The sequence below is a fragment of the Etheostoma spectabile genome, chromosome 13 (genome assembly GCF_008692095.1).
Source record: "Etheostoma spectabile isolate EspeVRDwgs_2016 chromosome 13, UIUC_Espe_1.0, whole genome shotgun sequence".
NCBI classification, from domain to species: domain Eukaryota; kingdom Metazoa; phylum Chordata; class Actinopteri; order Perciformes; family Percidae; genus Etheostoma; species Etheostoma spectabile.
The window spans coordinates 670448-694474 of NC_045745.1; the positions used below are offsets into that span (position 1 = coordinate 670448).

Genomic DNA, 24027 nt, shown 5'->3' on the forward strand with positions numbered 1-24027 from the left:
CCCCATTGGGCCCACGTGGGAAAAACTGACAGCATATTCCACCAGTTAGAGAAAGAGGTCATCCCTGTGTAGCTAATAAGAAGACGAGTTGATTGATATCAAACATGGCCAGAAAAAACTATCCCTGTGACGACTCCAGCTCTGTCAAAGCAAAAATAAGGCCTTCTTATGGCATTTCCCCATTTCATCAAATTATGATTACTTATTCCAATAAATCTATGTATGTACTTCTTTTAGGTATATGTGTGAGTGATGTGGATGTGTTTTTGTATTTCAGAAGTTTTGTATTCAGCACTTTTTTAGCTTTTTTAGAAATAAGAAAAAAGACAAACGCACAGACATATCTGTAGAAATACATTCATATAAAATCCATTTTATAAGTCATTTTTTTCTGGATTTTTTCTGTTGTGGCTGGGGTACTATTTTAGTATATAGCCCATGTTATATGCTTACAGTAGTGCTTTTTATTAATTTTTCAGATGATTTACTTGGACGGAAATAGAAATTCTGTGTTCTAACCTCTGTAGCTCTGTGTCAGTAAGGCCTAGTGTCACAATGCCACTAGAAACAACAAATTGAGAGTGTTAACTTCACAATGAACTCAGGGTCATCACAGAGGGCCAAAGCATGTGGAAAGTGCAGCACTTTTTAGGGGGTAAAAATTTAGGTGAGAAAATCATATATTTTCAAGTGTATCGGAAGAGGTTTTAAGCCACAGTTAATGAGATAACATGAGTTTACTAGAACTTTACAATAACAACTTTGGAGAGGGACCTTAAGAGAACAAATCTCTGAGCCAGAAACTGCCAATAATTTTTTAAATAAATTAATAATTTTAAGATAATTTTCCCCCAGTTTTGTTATATTGTAAATGTAAATGAACTGTATTTATAAAGCGCTTTTCTAGTCTTAACAACTAGTCAAAGAGATTTTACATAGTACAGGAACCATTCACCATCTACACATTCATACACTGTGGCCGAGGCTGCCGTACTAGGTGCCACCTGCTCATCAGATAAACATTCACACACATTTACACTCCGATGGCGCAGAATCAGGGGAAACTCAGGGTTCAGTGTATTGCCCTAGGACACTTCAACATGGGACTGCAGGGCCAGGGATCAAACCACCAACCTTCCAATTGTCAAGCTCTACCATTGACCCCACAGTGTCCTCTCACACAAAAAAGAATTGCCTGCTGGTCTCAGTTTTATAACATAATAAATTGATTATTATTTGTTTGTTTTTTTAGCAATTCTAACACACATCACTTAGGGGATCTATTGGCATGGGATCTATGGGTGTAATTTCCTGACAGGTTCATTCCCTCGTGGTGTAAAGAAGGACCTGCCTGGATCTGTATGTGAGTATGAGAAAGGCAGTGCGAGAGAAACAAGTGGGTAAGGGGGTTGTGAACAGTCCCAGGACCACACATTCTGTGCTCAGCCTATTTGTTTCCTCTCAGCCTTGGGACTTTAGAATGAAAAATTACTTTAATACAGCCGGTGTAATTGTAAAGGCAGCTGGGAGGTAAAAATTATGGTTTGTCTAGGACCAGAGTAGGTGTAACCCCTCCTACGCTGGCCGGATAAAGCACCACTGATTGGAGAGTGTTACTGTGGGAAGATTATTGATTCTAACTGCTGCAATGTTAATTGATCGTCACCGTCTTTCCATGGCAGTGTTTGCTCGTAAAAACACATGCACACAGGCAATTACTTCTCTGTCAATCAAGCAGGGTGAAGTTAGTGAGTTATACTGTACATACCAGTTTAATGAAACAATTCAGCCCCTGCAGTATGTTTAACGTAGACTAACGAAACTTGGTAGACATATGTATCATGTAAAGACGTACATAAAATTCCAACGGAGCCATACCCTAAACCAAACAGGAAGTCAGCCATTTTGAATTGAAAGTTTGAAATTAGTGCAATTTTGGCCATTTCCACACACTTACTTTAACGTACTTTAATGAACTCCTCCTAGAGCAGACCTAGACATTGTACGGCCCGCAGGACGGTCCTAACCGGCCCGCGTGAGGTCAATGGGATGTAAGCAATCAAACATAAATAAGTGTACGTCATGCATGGAATACAACTGCATTGCTTTTATTTTGAAGGCGACTGTTTGTTTTTTGTGTGAATGTATGCAGCTTCTTTTTCTCTGTTTGCAAGTTGCAATAAAAAATAAGTAGAAGAAGAACTTCAATGTGTTGGCGAGCCGTGAACTGAGCTCACGTGCATGAAAAGTGACGTGAATGAAAATGACAGCTCTTGAGGAAATAAAAGAAGGTTGATAGAGAGCACCGAGTTTTTAACCAAACATGGACTTCTAAATATTTATTTCCTGAAGTCAAAGGTAAAGCCATGTGCTTAGTTTGTGGAGAACACTGTGTTGAAGGATTATTATGCAGAGTGGCAACGGGCATTTGAAGCTTTGCTAGTCAAACTGCAAAAGCAACAAGGCTTTTTCACCCGGGATGCAGCAGTCAAGACCAGCTTTGTAATCTGCCACATGATTGCCAGAAAGAGTAAGCCATTTTCTGAAGGGGAGTTTATTACAGAGTGTTTGGTGGACTCTGCTGTGTTAAAATGCCCCAAAAAAAGAGGTGTTTGATTTTCAGGCAAACCGTAACGAGAAGGATTGAGGACATTGCGGTAAACCTGGAGTTCCAGCTGCAAAGCAAAGCAGACAATTCCGATCTTTTCTCCTTGGCTCAGCTATGATGTCCGTGACACAGCCCAGTTACTAATGTTTGTACGTAGGATTACAAAAGACTTTGAGATAACAAAGGATCTGGCAGCAATACCGTCAATGAAAGGGTGATTTGATTTGTTAACTGAGGTAAATGCATGGTTTGACAAAATGGGACTTAAATGGAACAAACTGGCACGTGTTAGTCCTGTCTTGTTTGACCACCCCAACCAACCTCCCTGTGTTTCAGCTTTTCATACCACTTGTTACCGTAATCGTGCTGTGATCATGAAAAATGCTTCCCATTGAAATACATTAGTCTAAAATGTGTGATCACCACCACAAAAAAAATGACATGAACGTATCTGTGTACACGAATCAATAGATTAAGTAACGTGACCATTTCACCATCTACCGTGAGACTGAGCTGGATGTACACACAAGTACATTATGCATTGATGGAATAAAGTGAAGACACTCGATTCACTTGATAGGTATGTAACAATACACTCCACTCACGATTCATGATTTTAAGGTCACCAAATGATTTTCTCACAATTCTTTTACAGAATGCAATGACTGAAAAATATTCCTTTATTTTTATAAACTTTGCAAAACAGCAGTTGTGTCCTCTTATCAAAAGTGCAACTGACACAGTATTTAATGTTAAATAACAAAAAATAAATAAAAGATTAAAGAACAGCTTGTTTATTATTAAGGCCAAATGGTCAAATTGAAATGTATTTTGGTGCAGGTTGGGGGTGTGATGAACAGTGGCAATTATAGTCAGTCATAAATTTTAATTCAATTCAATTTTATGTTGGAATCCTCTCCAGGGAAATACAGTCACACTTTTCACTGTTTAGCTGTCAGCATTTTAAATATGTTTAATACAGCGGTAACCATCACTAATAAACAGTAAATTGATAGTTACTTAAACTTACGTTTATAGTTATTTTACTGTCAACTAATTAATTATTAGTTGTTTTATAATGGATGTTATTGTTACAGTTTATTGTTGCATTCATAACATTTTATAAAAAGTATTTGTTAATGATTCATCAATAAACATTATTTAGATTATATTATAAGTGCACAAATAGTAAAATAATCATCTCTTTGATAGATCACAAATAAGATTCAATGGCGCCAAATTAATGTTACTTGATGCTTTATGAAGCATTTATTAATCATTAACTTGTTTTTATAGCATCAGATGCAACTTTATAATAGCCATTCAAATAATGTTTAAAGATGGTTTACAAAACAATGATTAACCATTGAGAGAGTATCTTATCTAAATGTATAAACATATTATTTTAAATGAGACTAAACTTATCATAAAGTAACATAAATGACCATATAATAATAATTAGTAAACATTAATCATCATTTCCATCCATCCATCTTCATCCGCTGATCCGGTGACGGGTCGCGGGGGCAGCAGCTCCAGCAGGGGACCCCAAACTTCCCTTTCCCGAGCTACATCATTTCATTGTTTGTTAACAATGAACTTTTTTGTGTCACATCCTAGGCTGTTTAAAAATTGCATCTCGATTAAGTTTTTATCTGAACTAGTTGTAATCTTTACAAATTTATTCAATTGTCTTTAAAATAAAAATTTGGGGGCATTTTAGGCCTTTAAATGACAGCTGAAGACATGAATGGGGAGAAAGAAGGGGGAATGACACGCAGCCGTGGGCCGGAGTCGAGTCTGCGGCCAGTGCATTGTGGGTTAAACCACCATATATACAGTATATGGGCGTGCGCTCTACCAGGTGAGCTGGATCAATTTTTAACCGATTCACAACGCATTGTTACATCCCTAGAAGACACCTGTTCTGCATTAAGAAGATTTTCAGTGACAGACTACAGCACATAAACAATATGTGCATATGCTAAATGATGTCTTACATTCAACTGTTAAGTACATTTATCTGCTGAGTTAATCAGAGGAATCTCTGTTCCCACCCTTCTTTAATGACTGCCGTCTCCAAGTAGCAAAGGAAAAAGGAGTACTGTAAAACCTCTTAAGAATGAGGTTTGCGTAGATGAATGGGTCTACTGTACAAGGCATATGACTTCCAAACTGGAGACGGAAGTTTTCATCCTGCCTCTTACTAACAGCCAACATTTTGTGTCTTGAAACCTAATCCGACAGAACAAAGAACTATGTTGCAAAATTCAGTCAACCATGGCTCATACAGGAAGCAGTTATTTACAATACAGCTTATTTGATTTAACTGAGAAAGCATTACGTCCTTTGCTTAAAATGTAGGATTGTAACATTATAACCACAACCTTGCCTAAGGTTTGCAGTTCTTATTACATAATCTTTTTTGTTGTCTCCAAAATTTGCTTTTGGTATTCAAAGTGCAGCAGCTTTATATATAATTATTTAATATTAAGGGGCAATGTGCTATCCATTAAGACAATAGAAAACTCGCTAATCAAAAAAATGATAGAAGAAGAGTTTTACAGACCAAACATTAAGACCACTGCTGATATCTGCAAGATTTGGGTAAATAAGATTTACTCAAACTGAATTCTCATCTAAAGGTTACACAGAAAATCCAATTCATCATAGCAAATGCATGAATATTCATTACACATTTGATAAAACTGCACTGCAGTCTCTTTAATTTGGTCAGAGGAACTGTCTAGACTTACAGTCATCAAATGGATTCTTTAAAATGTCTCCTGTTTTAAAAGTGCCCAACTGCCAGTCACATTTGGACAGTTCTTGGAAGGTGGAAATAGTTTGAGACTTGAGTCCCAGTAGATAATGTTACAATCAAATACTATCAAAGGCCTCAAAGGGTTTTCAGTCTCTGACATCAGATTGATCTCTCAAAGGTAACCTAAGATGAGCACTTACAAGGCTAAGTGAAGCAAAAAAGTTTTTTTGCAGCACTGACACACCTGTTAACGGGGGTTCTGTCCAGTTATCAAAATGCAAGCCACTTGCAACTAAAGCATGGTCAGTTCCAAAGGACAAATATTTGACTATTTGACCATTTGCTAACACTTTATTTGAAGGGGTGTGTATAATACTGACATGCCACCGTCATAATCCTGACATGACACCAGTCATGATAATGAAGGAGACTTATGAATGTTTCTGACTGAATGTAAATTATGACACTTTCAATGCAGACTTGGCATTGTTGAGATGTTTGTGTTATGACAACTAGACAATAACCTAGACAACATAACATGAATAAAAAAGTCATAAATATGTACTAGCAGGCCTAATTATCAAACTTAAAGACTAACTAACTATTTAGCTTAATTTGTTAACATTACATTAAAGTGTCATAAGTGGTTGGTCTTTACATTGGGTAAGTATGAGACCATTATAATTGTGTAATGAATAATATCATAGACCTCAAGGAAAGAGAAACAATTTGGACAGTTTCTGAAATCTGTTTTGGACTGATAGCATTAGTAAAGTAAATGCCAACTGCTGCCAACTGTATCTAGCTGAGTTGAGCTAATTAAGCCTGCTAAGATATATTCATGAATTGTTATGTTGTCAAGGTTAATGTCAAGTTGTCAAAGCACAAACATCTCAAACAATGCTAACTTTGCTTTAAAAGTGTCATAATTTACCGAATGACACCTAATGACAACAGTTATAAACATTTATAAAGACTCCTTAATGTTCATGACAGACATCATGTCATGGCATGGTTATAACAGTGTCATGTTAGTCTTATGCACACCTCTTAAAGTCTTACCCATAAAGTCTTACCCAGCAGTCTTTTGCTGGCATTGTGAAAGGACAAAGAGACTGTATATTTTTGTTTAAACAAACTGACAAAACCTCACAAAATGCTTGAATGTTACAGTCCACACCTTTTGTAATCCTTCTTGGAACCCTGCCAATAACTCTGGACAGAAGAATGCTGCAGGTACACAGTTTAAGTCAACACTGAAAACACAAAACCTCTTTGGCTTGAAAATAGTTACTCTTAGATGCATTGCATTACATAATTGTAAGCAGTAGTCATAATGCTTTATTTCTGTTGGATTAGGTCTTTGGTTGGTGATGGTAAACACAGTTGAGATTGGCTCTTTCATTGCACTTATACAGATGGCCTTTGTTATTGCATATGTGTGGTCCATGATCCCCTGTTGGTGTTTAGAATGCCTTTCCGCTGGCAGTGAGGGAAAGAAAGGGAATAAGGAAACACAAGGAGCTAAAATGTCACGCAAAGTGTGACTGACCTCTCCAGCTGATGGCCTGTTCACAAGGAGTTCCTATCAAACCTAGATTGAACATAATAATGCACTGCAAATAACCCACAGGCCCATCTCGGTGAAAGATTCTGTGGCCGCTGCCTACACTCAAACACACTATACGATCCTCTAAAATAGATTTGCTCTTAGTGGGTTTCTGTAAGAGGTAAATGTTTTGCAGTATTCCTTTAAAATAGTTTTTTCTTCTTTGCCTGTGTTTAGTAATGTGTAATTTAGTTTTGTTGAAAGAGAACATCTTCGAAAATGAGGACTGCATTTTATGGTCAGCTCTTAAACAGAGGAAAGTAAAATGTAAAGTGGAAAAATAATCAAATGGAAAGAACCATTAGTACTAAGTGTGCTGTCATAGCTTCTCAAATCAAGACTTGGAGTCCGACCGACTGAAGCATCATGTGGGACACACTGGATATATGCTGACCCTTTTATTCACTCAGATTTTTAAAGACTTTGTATGTGTTGAGAAGACGACAATACAGCTTTATTTATTTTCACACAAAAAAAACAATAACAGCCGATGATTTTGACCACAGCAGCTTGAAATATGGTCTTTCTCATTTTAATGTTGAACTGTCAACATTGAGCCTGTGTTTTCACTGGTAAAGCATCTTGTTGAATTGCAAGAATACATTTTGTTAAATTGTCATGGGGCTGGTCATCAGATGTGAGGAGTGCTTGCCTCTGCTGAATTCTAAATTGGCCAGCTTGTACGTCGAAAAAAGCACTTAAATTGTTATGAAGCCTGCATAAGTGATGTTAATGGAGTCAAAGCAAACAGGCCACATTTTGTAGAACTGAGAACTGTTCCAAATGTTTAGATGTTGAGTCAGCATACTGACAACTTGCATGACAGTGTCTTGGATAGCACATCCCTAATTTAAGTAAATTTCAATTTATCCACACGTAGTCTCGCATTGCTAGACCTGCTGTATCTCCACAGCGCCATGTCAGCCCAGGAGAACCGCCTATCTATTCTGGCATATGGGAATATATGCTCTGGGTTGTTTGTATTTTTTAAACTATTCACAACCACCCATATAGCAGAGATTGCAAGAGGGGAGGGTTATCAGGCTTAGATATCTCAAATCCAGATAACATACAAATCTATCACACCACTGTCATCTTTTACCACTAAACATAAACATCTATTGCCATTATGTTCTTCTAAGTTATGTATGGTCCTTGGAAATATCAACCTCTTGCAAGTGTTTTGGTAGAATAAGAGAATGCAAATGCAAGCAGCTGACCTCCTTTATAAGGCCAAGGGTGGTTTGACGAGATCAGCTCCATCCCTGCTGAGTTCTCCTCCCCACCATACCAATCTTTCTTGCATACACACACTCATCTGCACACATACACACCAGACAGAAAGTTGTGTTTCCTCCCGCACACAAACATAACTTGAGTGTGACCCTGGGGACACCAGGACCCTCTGCTCCAGATGGCCAAAGCCTCCTCCAGCCCTGCTTGACAGCCTATCACAGTCCTCCACAGTTAGTTGGGATCAGCCACCCTGGACTAACCAACCTTGACACGCCAAGCTCTCAGTAGCAGACGCATACAACTAAAAAACAAAACCACTATATCAGACAGAATACAAAGGAAGATGCAAGTTCCTTTTCATAGTGTCTTACCTTTACTGCTACAAAGACTGCTATTTATTTCCCAATAAGTTGGTTTTTGTATTGTACATTTAATATGAAAGCTTTATGATGAGGTTGGATTCAGATGAAAGAAAATTATTTGATATACATATGCCTCTAGAAGTCTTGATATTCTTAAAATGACCATATAACTGGGCATAATTCCAAACAAAAAGGAATGTAATTTAGGTTGAGATAGGATAAAATAAATGTTATGCCCTCTGCTTTGGGATGTCAAAGAATCAAGCAGATGGACCAGCTTGATTTTGTTGTTGTTTGCCATGCTGCCTAAAAAATGTGGCTTTGCCGGGGAAATGTCAAATAAAACAACCTTTCCACAGCAGGTTCTAAAGGTATCAGCCCCATTTTACATTTTGATAATTAGCACACTGTCCTGATTGTGAAGCTGCACTGAGATCAGCCAACATATACACTAAAATCTGAAATTACCATTCATTAAAATATCATTTGCAAGGCAAAAACATTATTTATTTTCTTTGTCAGCAGGTGTTGGCTAAATGCCATGTTTTTAGATAAAATGTTGAGTTGCATGAAATAGTCTGGAAGACGTTGAAGACAGCTACGACGCCCTGCCGGCACAAGCGCACAGGTTGGGTGGTGGATAGGTCAAACAAACGCAGGAGACTGGGGTTCATGTCCCATCTGAAAATGAAAGTTAACAATATGTTGTTTTTTTTAATTTTAACTTCACAGAACAACGGAAGTTGAGAAACTTTAAAAAAAAAAGTTCAACCCCAATCACAATCTTTTTCTTAACTAAGACGTTTTTGTGCCGAAAACTAACCAATCTGTCAGCGTTTACACACTATGTTTAACCCACAGTCGTTACGTTTTCTGGGATAGATATGAGGATGAAAAGTGCTCTTGTGGGTCATATTTCCTGCCACCTCTTGGGGCTCTACCTTATGGAACACTTCTGTGGCTCATATTAGACCACAGGAATAAATGCCTTTTTACCGTTGTATGGTTTGGAGGTCTTGTTGAGCACAAGAAGTATAATGATAAGCTAAGATAAACATTTATTGTTTCCTATAGGAGAAATTTGTCTTAGGCAGTCGAGGTCAATAACTGTACTGCACAATGCAAAAATGCACAACTGCACAGTACCATCTCAAATTAAAAAAGATTGCACCAGTACCCTATTACATATTGCACGTCCTACAATCATAATAAGTACCACAAATATTACCTATGCTTAACCTCAGCACATTCAAGCCTGCTTTTTCAGATAAATCTAGTATCAACATGAAGTTTTGTGAGATTTAGACAGAGGACTTAAAGATGCAGAAGATGTGAGTACTGTAAATTGTTATCGATCGCATCCATCTGCAGTGAAAGCAAACAGAAAGCTCTGTTGTAGGACAAACCAGGACAGGATGAGCCAGGCTGAGAGAAAAACACAGCCACGTCATCCTCCCCACCCTGTAGTTGATCATTGTTCAGCTGTGTGCTGTCATCTTTCCAGGCAATTAGCCTGCAAGCACGCCTTCTCTTTAGTGATAGCCATGTTATTATAGGAGGTTGGTCCGGAATACGCTGTCAACGCACACGCTCTGATGTGGGAGGAACAGACCTCTTTCTGGTCTTGTTGTGGTTCTGTCGCAGAATTATTTGAATGTAAAGCCAGTCAACCAATTGATTAGAGAGGTTTGAACTGAAGCCCAGAAGTAAAACACAGAACGTCTGGGTTCAGATATGTTGCTGGGAGAGAGAAAAGAGGGTGATGCATGGGATAGGAGTTTATATATGGCTCATTATGAGATGTGATGTCAGCGCCTGGAATATTAATGAAACATTTAACTCCTGATATGTGCTACTGTCAGTGTACTAATCCCCTCTCTCCAGGCCTGTCGTATTGTACTACCTGTATTACCTACACCAAAGTCTTATGCTTGATTTAGGGTTTTATGTTAAGGGGTTACAGCATAGCTTCAGTGTTTATGTGCTTAGACTCTGTAGCTACAGCATTATGCAATGTATTTACAGGTTGGGGCTATGACCGAGATGGTGATACCATGTTGGGAACACAAGAACTGTGACTGGATGCTTGTTGATGCTGGTGGAGATTGTTGATAGTGAAGACAATGTTGAGGAAGTTGAAGATGTCTCATTTATTTACATTTCATTTCAGTAACTCACATGTAGCAAAGTCATCTCCACTGTGTACCTTCTGTTCACGATCACCATTCTCTGTCCCATGCACTGATTGCACAGTGGCTCTTATTCAGTATGTGAAATAGAATTTACCTAGATGTAACTTTAGTGACAGTATATACTGTATGTAACATTACATGCATGGCCCACCGTCACTCTGTATCACAAAGTGAAGCTGTGGGGAATATGATTGAAGCAGGACAAAGCCTGTTCTTGGACGGTACATCAGTTTAGCGTTGCAGTGCTAAATATTATTATTATTATTAATAACATTTAGTATTACGCTGGCTTTTGAAAGGCCTTGAGGAAGTGTTTGAGTTTCTTTACTTCCTCATTTTCAGGTTTATTCTAAATGCAAAATACAGTAGTTATTTTTTTGTGTTCTGGTTTATTTGGCAATTCATATGGTACTGATGGTAACGTCAGATGTGTTTTTGTAATACAGGTCTCAGTTCAGTTCTAAGTGACACATGTATCGGCCACTGGGGACAAAAAACACCTTCAACAGCTACTGCGTCAGAAATGCAACGGAGGAAAAACAATTTGTTTACAGTGCTGCCAAACCACCTATGCACTGAGAGGATTTATCATCTCACATTTTGATATAGAAGACTAAAGTAGACATTTAACAGTGTCATAGTGAGGTCATGGTCAAATGGTGTCTCCAACATTAGGTGAAAGGTGGGCTTGCACCAGCTTTTATTATTCACATCATGTTCAGAATGTGTCATCTCCTGTGCACTGTGCAAGAAAACATGCAATTTGGTCCCATGCAAAATAATATTTATTTGTATATATGTATATATAGTGTCTACTGTATATCTAGCATATTCATATCTTATATATTTATGATATATTACTGTTTATTCTGTTAAAGCTCTATCCATTACTCTGCACATTACTCCTTTTTGCACTTCTGGTTAAATGCTAACTGCATTGCGTTTTCTCTCAGTAGCGGTACCTGACAATAAAGTTGATTCTCATACTCTAATATAACAGAATATATCAAAATATATAGCAGGCTATAAGTAAAATATTAAGGATTATAACTTTAAAAAATAATTTTCCATCAGTGAGACACTTCATTATATGTGGAAAAAATGTGATGATTCAGTAAGTTAATTCTTTGCTGTTTATTGTTGGATTTAGGATGGTGAGTGGTTGCTGGCATAGGTATAGTGAGAGCAGAGCATCACCCCTCCCTTTTACGCCCCCACCTCTACGACAACCTCTTAGCAGGTTTTGATTGGTGTTGAAGATGTTATTTCCACGTTGAAAGTGGTGGCCCCTCCTCCCTTCTCTCGCTCTTAAGCTCTCTCTCCCGTAGTCTCTCTCTCCCTCCCTCCCGCCTCTTGCTTTTGTGGCTGACAGAGACCTGTCTCAGCATCATCCCGTCTTTTCTCCGTCCCTCTCTTTTTTTGCTCTTGTCTGTGCGCTACAGTCCCCTGATAAGGAGCACTCGGTCCAGATGGGAAGCAGCTAGAGCCGCTTGGGCTGTCACTGCAGACCAAAGAACATTTTATTATTTCACCTGTCGCTATGTTTGCCTCTATTTGGTATGCTAAGAAGCTAGGGAGACGACTTGTACAGAACAGCCGGAAAGCTAAAATGCTGAAAGACAAGGTAGGTTCACTGCTTTGCATATGTTGCTGATTTACTTTGGGTTGACAAAACATACAATTTCATGACAGATCTTTGTGACAGACACGTCTGCCAAGCACAGCTTCAAACACTAACAATCATTTTCATGAAAGGTGTTGCTTTTTATAGTCAATATGTATGCTGTAGGCACTGCTGCAGCAGGTAGTGCTACTGCAATTAACCTGTTGATTAATAGTGTTGTTGACGTCTGTGTCACTGATGTGACTTTAGGGGGTAAATTAGTTGACTTTGCTCAATTGCGTCCTTTCTGCCTCATTTGAGGGAAATAATGAGCAATGAGGGACACAGACTCTGTTGCCTCCAAAGCCAAATCTTGTATTTTGACCCTGCCTATGCACAGGAGAACTTTGAAGCTCACTGTGTCTCAACTCATTTAGCACAACAGCAGATTCAGTCTTCTGCATCTGAGCACCAGTTTTCTTCATCTTTTAAGTCATCTGCCTTCAGCACAGCCAAGTTTTAACACTGCAGACACTGCTCTCACAAATTCAGCAAATTCTCCCGCTGGAGTCCCCTGATAGATTAACCTGACTGCAAATGTACTATACTGACAGGACAGAGAGCTTTGCTCAGTTGCCTATGGATACGCTTTTTGTTTTCTCACAATGATGCTGTTTACACTCATCTTCAAAAGAGTGTGATGTGTATTGCCTAAGGGCTACAAATACTGATGTGTCTGAATGTCAGAATGTCAGGGCCTAAGGCTGGTGATAATGGTCTGTCCAGAGTACCAGAAACATTTTCTTGAAATTGACGGTAGACATGTTGCTGACTCCTTAACTTCAATTTAGCAACACCTTCCAGTCAAAATTTCACACTGACTCATGACGAGGACAAACGTGAAATATGCTGTATGTGGATATCTATATGTTTGGTGACCCACTAATCACGTGAAAAAAAATTCCACTTGTTATAAGGAATATTGCTATCTAATGACATTTACTGGGCACATTCCAGAACCCTTGGATTTAACTGAAGCCATAGCCTCTCCTGCCAGTCTTTGGACAAACTTTCAAACTTTAACTCCGGGACCAACAAACATGTCCCTTTACCTCTTGTAGTGTGACTTGATCAAAGATATCTTACATCTGGGACACTTCACAAACACGACGCAGAACGTCTAGCATGCCAGAAGTTTTTGTGTTTTTCTGCCTAGTGTGACATCTTCTACGACGTGTTCCTTGACATTGACCAGAGCGCAAGAGAGAACGCTCTCTGGTGCACACATGTAAACATGGCGAAAAAGGAGAGATGCTACGGCTGCTGTCTGGTGAAGGAAAGTGACACACAGTCTACATAGAGGCTTTTTTCATGGCAGGGATCGCCCCGCTTCCCAGCATTGCACGCTAGTGGGCTAGCCACTAGCAGCTATCTGTTTCTCTTGCACTTTGACCACTAACAAGCAAAGAAAACAGGCTATACCCTCCTACAACCACAATGGCTGCACCTGATTGGGCTAACGCTACATGTGGGGATTCTGGATCTTTACAGAAATAGTTCACCAAAGCGTGTTTCTGAAAACATTTTAAGTGAGTAATAGGCCATTCAGTTGCTGGTCAGTTTAAAAGATTTTGGTCAGTTATTGAGAGGCTGCTGCTCTACTAAAGCGTTGACCTATGAACTCGTGCATGATCTTCACGACAGCACGCCATAATCAGTCTGGGGCCTGGTCGGTGTCATACTTGTAGTGGTGCCACTCTTTTGTCTAAGACAGAATTTTTTGGCAATACGTCTGTCTAGTCTGACATAGTGACTGTTAAAGACAAAAAAGTAGTGTAGTCTGGTCTTGGCATAACGTAACTCATAGCCTATCCTGCCCTTCTCTGGACAAACTTTAATGCTCCCGCAGCACTATGGGATGTGTTTACCTCAGCTGCACATCTCTAGGGGCTGCTAGTGTTACCCTGCTTTCCCACCAGAGACGCAAATGCAACTTTGCACAGACCAAGTTCATCGGAGCAAGTCCATCTCCTCTGAAGTTTGACCCCCAAATATTCTAAACCTCCATAACACACATACAATGGCATTCAGGTATCAGTGGCTGGTCTTATGATGGCACCAATTTCAGAGATGGGAGAATAAGTTATTTTGTGATTCTTTAGTAAGAAAATGCCATGCATGGGAGAGGATATCAGAAGATGGTCATCAACAAGGTAGAATAAATATTGGAATTGTTTGCATTTCAGTGTCGTGAAATGTAAACTACATGTACTGCTACATGTTTTATATGAGTGAATGAATTAATCATTTTATAATTGTGTCATGCACACAAAAGGTATGCCCAGCCCAAACAGGCTTACAAGACACCCTTACCCATTGCCAGATACCAAAAAAACAACATCAATCAAAGGAAAAAGCCTTCTTGTCTTTTTTGCCATGTTTTAGAAACAAAAGTTGGCAACTTTTATATATTAAATCTTAACAACCACTCCATTTGGTCATCATCAGAATTTTGAAGATTATGAACAGACATTTCATCTCAGATGGATGTTCTTAACACATCCTAATAGTGATATACTGTATTCTATGTATGTATTGACATATTAGAGCTGCAATCATCTCCTGTTGATCACTGGAGGCTTCATTCTTCTGTCAGCCAGCCAGTGGTAGCTGAACAGCATAACTACAGTTTTACACTTTGTGTCTTTGAGTAGCTCTATTCTTGCTCAAAGGAACCCTGACAGTAGTCGTTCAGCTGAATGAGAAGTTGTTTCGGCCAATAGCCCATTTCTTGATCTGTACACCATCTGGGAGCCTCGGGTTCCTTCTTTTTGTCACACATTGACACACTCACCCCGCTTTGGCCATTGCAAGTGTGATCTTACAACTGCCACTGTGGGCTGGCTCACCATTAATTGCTGCATTAATCCTGCTCATTATACTAGCTGTGCATATAATCTGTGACCCCTGCAGTGTGTGTGCCAAGGCCACATTCATGTGAAGAAAAAGCAGCGTGCTGCTTAGCAACGAATGTTTGTGTGGGTGTGCGCTTCCAGTAATGGACATAATGTATTTAAATAATGCATTTGCACATTTGAAATTGATTAGCAGAAATATATGCATATCCCCATTGAGCATAGTACTGAACTGCTGTATACATGTACATGTAAATTGACTCTATTTATATAGTGCTTTCCTAGTCTTAAAGACTACTCAAAGCGAGTAGAGGAACCATTCGCCATTCATACACTGTGGCTGAGGCTCCCATACATCAGCTAAACATTCACACTCCAATGTAGACTCCAAATAGACTTTGACATGGAACAGCAGGGATCGAACCACCAACCTTCAGATCAGTAGACAACCGCTCTTACCACCTGCTGCTCCGTACATCTAAGGGTGTCACTGCTAATAGACACAAGAAGGATAATTCAAATGACATTTGAAGTCCTCCCTTCCAGAGTAACCTATTCCATTGAACTCCTCCAACTTTGTGTCATAACTTACTGTAAAGCAAAATTAATACTTGAGCTGTTTTTAATGTGTGTATAAGTTTTGATTCATTTGAGAAAGGTAAAGATTGGAGATGTAAGAAGTTTTGTGTGTAGAATGGATAGCACTCTTGGATAGCACCCGTCTGCATGGTGTTTAAGTAAATGACTGCTGGGTGGATTGTGTGACAAAAGGTGATGGAGCTGTGTGGGTATGTGTATGTGAGTGTGTACATGTACTGTATGTGTTTGTAGTCATGCTTAATACTTTGACAGAGACATTTATGCGTAGACTGTCTTCATCACAGTTGGAAAGCAACTGATTGGAGCTGTGTGTCATGTGTGCAACAGATTTGATTTTACTGGCATACTCCAGGATTTGACATTAAATATCTGTTCTGAATTGACTGAATACAGTATTCAAAGTTTTTTGAGTTGTGAAGAATTCAGTTTGGCGTGACTTGATTTTAAAGTAATTTAAAGTGACTATGTAACTTTTAAATAATTCTGAAATTGTGTAATTTTTCATCTAAAGATTATAAATGACCTGTCACAGCAAACAAGACAGTGAAAAGAGCACTATTTTCATATAGTTTTTATTAATGCCTACAGGTAGACGGCGCTACAGTAACACATTCTGACAGGTCACACATTTTGGTGTAACACTGGAAAAGCCTGTGTGTGTCCAGCAAGGTCAAATGTACCAGGAGATTTCTTTATATAGGCCTAATTGTATTTAAATGTTATTTTAGAAGTTATTTGTTGTAGTTATGGCTGATACTGGGGCAGAACCATCAAAGGAAAGAAGGAAATTAAATGAAGAACTTAAAGCTACAGCAAAAGCAAAACTGAGTCATATAGAGACAATTACGGGATTGTAAATGATTCAAAACCGTTCCCGAATTGGCCCTCAGGTATGGAATTTCTCTATTTCATTCATAAAATAACTTTACATTGCGCAATGTGGTTGTGTGTCAGTAACCAACATTGAATGATGTCCCCCTTCCATTTAGAGTGGCCTATGGCTGCATGATTATGGCCAAAATGATAATCACGATTATTTTGATCAATATTGGGATCACGATTAATTATCACGATTATTTGTTGATTTTAACCAAAACAAATTTTATTGTCACACAGGCTATTTATAACTGCTTTCACATCCATATTGTGCTACATTCCTCTTATGTTGAAGTTGTATGTTGTATACATACAGCTGAAACACATAATAGTACAATGCAATAAATAGCCTAGGATATAATTTAGAAAAATTGTATCTCTGAGAAAGCTCCTTGACTTGTTTTCAACAATAACTGATTAAAAGAGCTAGGGAGAGAGGGGGAATGCGATTGACGTACGCTAGGCTACTCACAGAGTGACGGCTGACTCATTATCCAGGGTCCAGCACGCAGGATGGTAAATGGGTCCAGCACGGGTCAAATGGCGGGTCAGCCGAGTTGCACACGTTGTGTGTACAAAATGTCTGTATTGTGACTGCGCTGCATTTTTATGATATTCTGGCCATGGGTCACATCTCTCGCCCAGGGTCAGCCTCCGTCCAACCTCCGTCTCACATGCTATTACTCTACGAACTGAAGTTAGTAGCATTTAATAACTTCTTCTGTGTTTTTTGCCGTGGTCGCCGCAATAGCAGAGTTACTAGCGGAAACACTGGTACAAATACAGGTTTGCCTCTCATGCTTAGCAAAATACAGCTGTGTTAATAACAATTAAAACTGTGGACAGATGTCAGCAATGTGGACCAACGCTGTGTCTATTTGCGTTACTGGGAGCCGTGTGTGAGTTAATGGGGGTGGGCTGCACAAAGACAGGCACGGCTTTACAGAAGAAATGAGCCACGTAACGCAAAATTTAACCATATCAATATAACAACATTCCTTTGTTTGTAGAGAGGCAGAGGTCGCACCCTAGAGCCCTGTGAGCTAACAGACATTCACTAGCACTGGTCACTCCTGTTGTCTAAAAAACAACACAGACGGGACAAAATGTGGTGTTTACTGGTAAACTGGTAAATTTTATGACCGACATATGACCGACTGCTATCTGTTGTGGAATTTTCTTAACGTTACTCTGTCCTCTGTGACTGTCTAGAAACTAAGCTGCGCAGTGCAGGGAACAACTCTGACTGGCACGTGATCAGACAGTGGTTTATGGAGCGGGAGATTGACTTTGCAAAAAAAAAAAAAACGGAGCGTTCTATGGACAGTATGACGCATTTGAAATATTGCTTAATCACGCAAATTTGATTGTGGGAAGCCAAAATCGTGATTAAAATTTGATTATTGTGCAGCTCTAGCGTGGACGTTTTGTTCCTTTTAGTCCATGTCAATGTGCCTACTGTTTTCTTTTCCCTTATTCCCCTGTAACGTTACTTGTGTGAAGTGTCCTTTGGTTTCATTAAATGTGCTTTATTACTCTAAGTTTTATTACGGAAAGACCTTTAGCACAGCATGTGTGGTAAAAACACTACCACTTTTGTCCGAAGCAAACGCTAAAATCAACACAAACTGAAAGGTATATATAGCTACTTTAAGTAAAAGTTGTTGTCTTTGAAATGCCTTTTCAACAACTGCTCGGGAAAGTGTTCCTCCCTAATTGTTATTTTTCAATACCTCTAGAAAAAGAACCTGTAGTCAGAAAACAATACAGATCTGAATAAAACAAGATATGTCTAAAGCAAGCTGGTGTTCAAGTCATTTTCAGTATCAGCAGAATAGTTTTTTGCTTGGTCCTGTGAGCTGTATCAGTAATATTTCCTTTCTTTTCCTGTCCTCTCCCAGGACAATTTATTTCCCCCGCACAACTTATTATTCTGTTGTGATTAAAACCGACAACTCGTCTGTAGCAGAACAAGTCTGTGCAACAGTGCTTTGAGATCAAATTGGAAAAGACTATTTTCAATTACAGTATCTGCACTATCCTCGTCACATCTAAATCTACCTGTGTCAACTCTGTTGAATTTCCTCTTTTAAAGATCCTTATTTCTACTGCAGACTATGGCTTTTATATTCAAGTTTCTGCAGTAAGGGGGCTCAGAGAAAGTTATTCATTTAAAAGTTTCTGTTAGAAAATGTTTTAAAATAATTTGAACAAAACTTTAATATGTAGAGACCCCTAAATAGTGGGTCATGTGTAGAGTTACTGTGTTGCAAGATGTCCATGCAGACTGAGTGATTTTCTATATTTTACCCTCATACTGTATACTGTATTATATCAGTCTGCAGGTTTCCAAAGAGTTTCAGTTAAAAGCTGTTTGACAGCAATTCAGTGCACATTATTATTATGTAGTAGTAAATTTTGGTAACAAAAGGGCAACACAATGGCAAAAAAATAGAATTGAAGGGCTATATCTAAAATTGGACCACAGAAATCAGGTTGTGTTATGTTCAGTGAGATGAGCAAAGCAGTGAAGTAGGGAATGCATCCTTTGCTTCATGTCAGCCAGTGAGTCACTGGCTGACATGAAGCAAAGGATGCGTTTTGCCTGACACGATCCGGTTATGCCCGTTAGTATGATGTACCCTGTTTAAAATGATATCACAGGTACCGTCTGTGTTTAAAGCTGTTTCTGACTTGCCAAATTATTTCTGTAGCTCCAAATGATGGGGTACCTGTAATGAGCTATTATGATTATCATTTGTTGAACAGATGTTTTCTATGCTGTTCACATTATTAAGACGTTTACTGGTTATAATAATAATACAAATTTTTACATTATTGATATGAAAAATAGATAGATATTTATGATGAAATTGCAGTGTTGCAGCAGCAACATATCAGATACACAGCACACATACAGAATACACATGAAATAACAGGATACAATATAAGAACACATAATTTAAAATATATACAAGTTAATAATAAAAATAAAAAGCTGTAGATAACGTAAATATTGTATGTAAATATTGTGCAAGGTGCACTTAGTGCAGTCATGATGTCTGTGATTATGATGCACGAATGGAGAGATGTCAGAGTGAGGGGGCTGCAGCTGTCGATGAACAGGCACCCTGAGCAGTTGGGGGTTTGTTGCCTTGCTCAAGAGCACCTTGACAGTGCCCAGAAGGTGAACTGGCACCTCTCCAGCTACTAGTCCACCACCGTACTTTGGTCCCTATTGGGACTTTGACCATTGTCCCTCTGGTTCCCAACCCAACTCCCTACAGACTGAGCTACTGCCACCCCCATTAAAATGTGACCTTGTAACCACAATCTTCTGGTTTAAAGGCCTGAGCTCGTCTCAGTGAGCTATTGCACAGATGATATCTCCTCAAGAACAAACAGACATGCAGTAGGCCAAGTGTTTGTTCAATCTTATTGTATACTACCTTACCATATTAACATTTTATCACTTACATGTAAAGTCATCTTCAAATAACTTTTAAATAATAATTTAATACTAATAGTAGCGCCCTAACTTCTTTAAACATGTATTGTCCTGTAGTTTGACCTGTATTCTGGACTCAATGAAGGCTTTATTTTTCTATTTAGAGTCTTCTGCATGGCCTATGGTCTAAAATTCTCAGTTTGATTCAGCCAGGAATTTTTGTTGCATGCCTTCTCTCTCTAACCTTGTTCTCTGTCTTTCTCTATACTAGTATCAACTCTCCAATAAAAATCTAAAACACTACAAAAAATTATCTTGGAACAACTTCATTGTGAAGCATACAGCTGCTGTATATGATCTTACATCTGTTTATACTATATGAGTCTTTCCCTTCCTCTCTGTCATTTTGTCACAGGGTGAGGGTGAGCCATTGAGGGCTACCTGGCTCTCCACTTCAAATAGTAGCTTGCTCTCCAAACACCCCAAATTAATCTGTCTCTACAGCTGTCCACAGCAAACTCTGCTTTATTTCAATGGGTTTAGCCTGGATCACAGCAGCCCCCACAGCTGCTGAATGGCTGTCTGCTGTCAGAGATATCGTAATTACAAACTGAGCCCACACCAGTAAGCCAACAAAGTTGTGCATAAACATGACAGGGGAGGGTTTTTTAAAGTACTGGAGTTGCAGAGATGTAATTACTTGTAATTAATGTTTTAAAGTAGAAAATCATTGAAGGTCTTAGAAGCCAAAATTGCAATTGGCAAAAGTCACAAGTCTTATTGTATGATGTGCACTTGAAGGCAGCATATGCTGCATCATAAGGGTGGGGAGAGCACGGAGCGGCTGTATCCAAACACTACAGTATGCTTATTCTTTGAGCAGGCAGTGTCGGTAATCTGCTGAGAAAGGCTCTTTGTGTAAACAAACTGCTGAGATTGCCTGTACAGCGCAGAAAAATCTAATCTATGGACATACATTGGAATGTCTGTAGCCTGGCTTTATCTGTTGGCGGTGGCGGTGTGAGTTGGATTTGAAGCAGCTACAGTATGTGTGACATACTATGCTTTACCATATTTTCTGTCAAATCTACAATGTTATACTTTTGGATTTTCATATTAGACATGGACAAAACTTCAAACAATGAGGTAAACTTATTTTAGAGAAATCCCTGTGAGCTAAAACGTACAACTGTTCTGAAACGCTCCGGTTTCAACAGTTTTTTCTACTCTCGGCTAGGTGTTAATCAACTCCCAGCCGGACTTCTCTGGCCTTCTATGATTGGTCATCTGCTCCAGCCAGGCAAGACTGGAGTGTTTTTTTTAAGCTAAGTCATCTTGGCTGCCAATGTTGTTAAATTCTCCCCAATTTTCAAGTCACATTACTGCTGAAACATGTCAAATTGGTTAACATTTGGTTCAGAAGCTTTTATCATCCTTTATCTATCTTGATGGAAGAAAATGCTGCTTCATTCCATTACAATCTAACGTTAGCATATTAGAATCTTAACTATTAAGTAGCTGCATGCTAACGTCAGATAGCTGTAAACTAAGGTGACAATTTTTGCTCCAGACAGCATGACCCCTAAGATTAGGCAGGCCATAGGGACTCTATCACGCTCTGATTGCAATGTTGTGCGAAATCTGGGTGTCATTTTTGACAAATCTACATTTTTTAACAGTCATGTGAAATCTATGTTTTGTTCCTGTTTTTTTCCATTTCAGGAACATTGCTAAGATCAGATCTGTGATTTCTAAAGAGATGGAGATGCTTGTTCATGCTTTTATTTCTTCACGTTTGGATTATTGCAATCAATACGCTGTTAAATCCAGGTGACATTTTTTGTCTGGCCAGTATTTCTCTGTGAATGACAATGCGTAGACTCACATCCAGATGCAAACTCCTTAATCCGAGCCGTTAAACCAGAAAGCCATCTCTGGCAGCAGCTCCATCCGTGCATATGCCAACACAAAAGGACCAGTAAAGTTTTCCTGATTTGTAATCATCCAGTGACTTGAATAGTTCAGCGGCTGTAGTGTTGGTTGGCAACAATAGTGCACATAACATATCCTACGCATCCTCCTGATAAAGATATCACACATTAAAAAGTAGTATTACCTTGTTCTCAATAGAGTATTAGTAGACTCGTCCACCTGGAGTGTGTACCACGGTGATTGCTCAATCCTTTCCAACAATTGTCATCTACTATTTCCTCAATATGCCTAGTGATGGTGTTAGCTGAAAGAGAATTTTTGCTATCTTTTTAACTGCAGCCTCTCGTAGAACTTCACAGCAAATGTCCTTAGTGGCGGGCAGGATCACTTCTTCACCAATCATAAAGGGTTTTTTAGCCTTAGCTTTGCGGTTAGCCACTAAGTATAACACGCTCAGTGCACTCGCATTTGTTCAGGTGGTGGCCCTTAGCAGTTGCGTCTGTCCTTTGTGTTCACATTTTTTTCTTTCAGAAAATTCCAAAGGTTTGTCTTTTAATGCGGGGTGCTTGGTCTCCATATGCCAACTAACTTTTGAAGGCTTCATTACCTTATTTGCTAGCTTGTTGCCAGATATTTTGCAGAGAGGGCATGGCACATAATAATCACCTGTTGCGATAAATCCGTGTTTTAAGTAGGACTCCTGGTATTGTCTGTTAAATTTATTTTTCTTTGAAGTTGTGTCCTCCTCTTCTGTCTCTTCCATCGCGGGCCTTTTCCCCTGAGCAAAAAAGTTCCGCAAAGGTGTTTGTTTACTCATTTTTTAGCAAGTTTGTGGGCTTTGTTGAGTGGTAAATATCACGTGACATGTATCAAGAGGAAGAGATGCACTAGAGAAGGGAGAGAATCCAGTCATTTTTCCAAACAAAACATCTTTCAGACTCTGATAATCAATTAAATGGAAATAATGTTATTTATTTTTTTGTGGTTGGGAAACACTGTTCTTTATGATACGCTTTCCCTGTGGCTTTGAATATGATGGGAAAGGCCACCAGAAAATCAAGGAACAGATCAGTGAGCACTAAAACAGAGAAACAATCTGGTTTATCCTGTAGCTGTACATTTCAACAATGCTCACCATGACATCGCCTCATTAAGGTTCTTTGGCATTGAACAGGTCACCCTAGCACTCAGGGGTGGTGACCATGACAAACTACTCAAACAGCGTGAAGCCTACTGGATTCTCAATGTATTTACTAATTATTTTCTGTAAATGCCTTTTTACCTAAGAGTCACCTGAAGAATTTCCTGTCCAGCTCTTAACAGTCCTGGATACATATGAGTACATTATCAGTACCATCAACCACTGTGTATCTGTTTAGCCATGAATGTACAGTATGTCTGCACTGATGCTGCATTAATCTTTTAAGACCCTGATGGTTTTTTGTCCCTGATGGAATTTTGTAAGTAATATTTATGATGTTGACTTTTTCTATTTTTCTATACATTATAGTGTCATTTAACACAGAAAGTAACGTAAAGTATGAAGTATGATTGTTTTGTGAGGACTGGATACTGTGATATGTTTTTTTCTTCATTTATCTATTAATGGATAAGGTACCAACAGGTTTTGGAAATAAGTCTGATAGAGAATTCATTTTGATAAAGTCTTTTATTCCTTATTTCTTAAAGTAGTTTCTTAAGTAGTATAACTTTCATGCTTATTATATGTACATTTAATAAACTGTGTTTTTCTAGTTACTGCTGGTTAACATAGAGGTGGTGATCAGTTTTCAAGGACATCCAAAGTACACGTTGCACAAACTGTCTGCATTTTGAAAACGGACACTCTTTAGCGTAGACATAATAAAGATAACCACCGTCC

The 24027-nt window shown here is 38.8% G+C and overlaps 1 protein-coding gene across 40 annotated transcripts in view; it reads left to right on the plus strand.

Moving 5' to 3' along the window:
* The window catches only part of dlg2 (discs, large homolog 2 (Drosophila)), a 276897-nt gene that overhangs the window by 160441 nt on the left and 92429 nt on the right, over positions 1–24027 (plus strand). The window contains exon 1 of one of the 40 annotated variants that reach the window (XM_032533650.1): positions 12185–12395. The exons of the other annotated variants lie outside the window; for them this stretch is intronic. Coding sequence (XP_032389541.1) covers positions 12312–12395 — 84 coding nt within the window. The 5' untranslated portion in view covers positions 12185–12311. Of the gene's footprint in view, positions 1–12184; positions 12396–24027 lie in introns of those variants that run through there. 40 annotated transcript variants of the gene reach the window in all.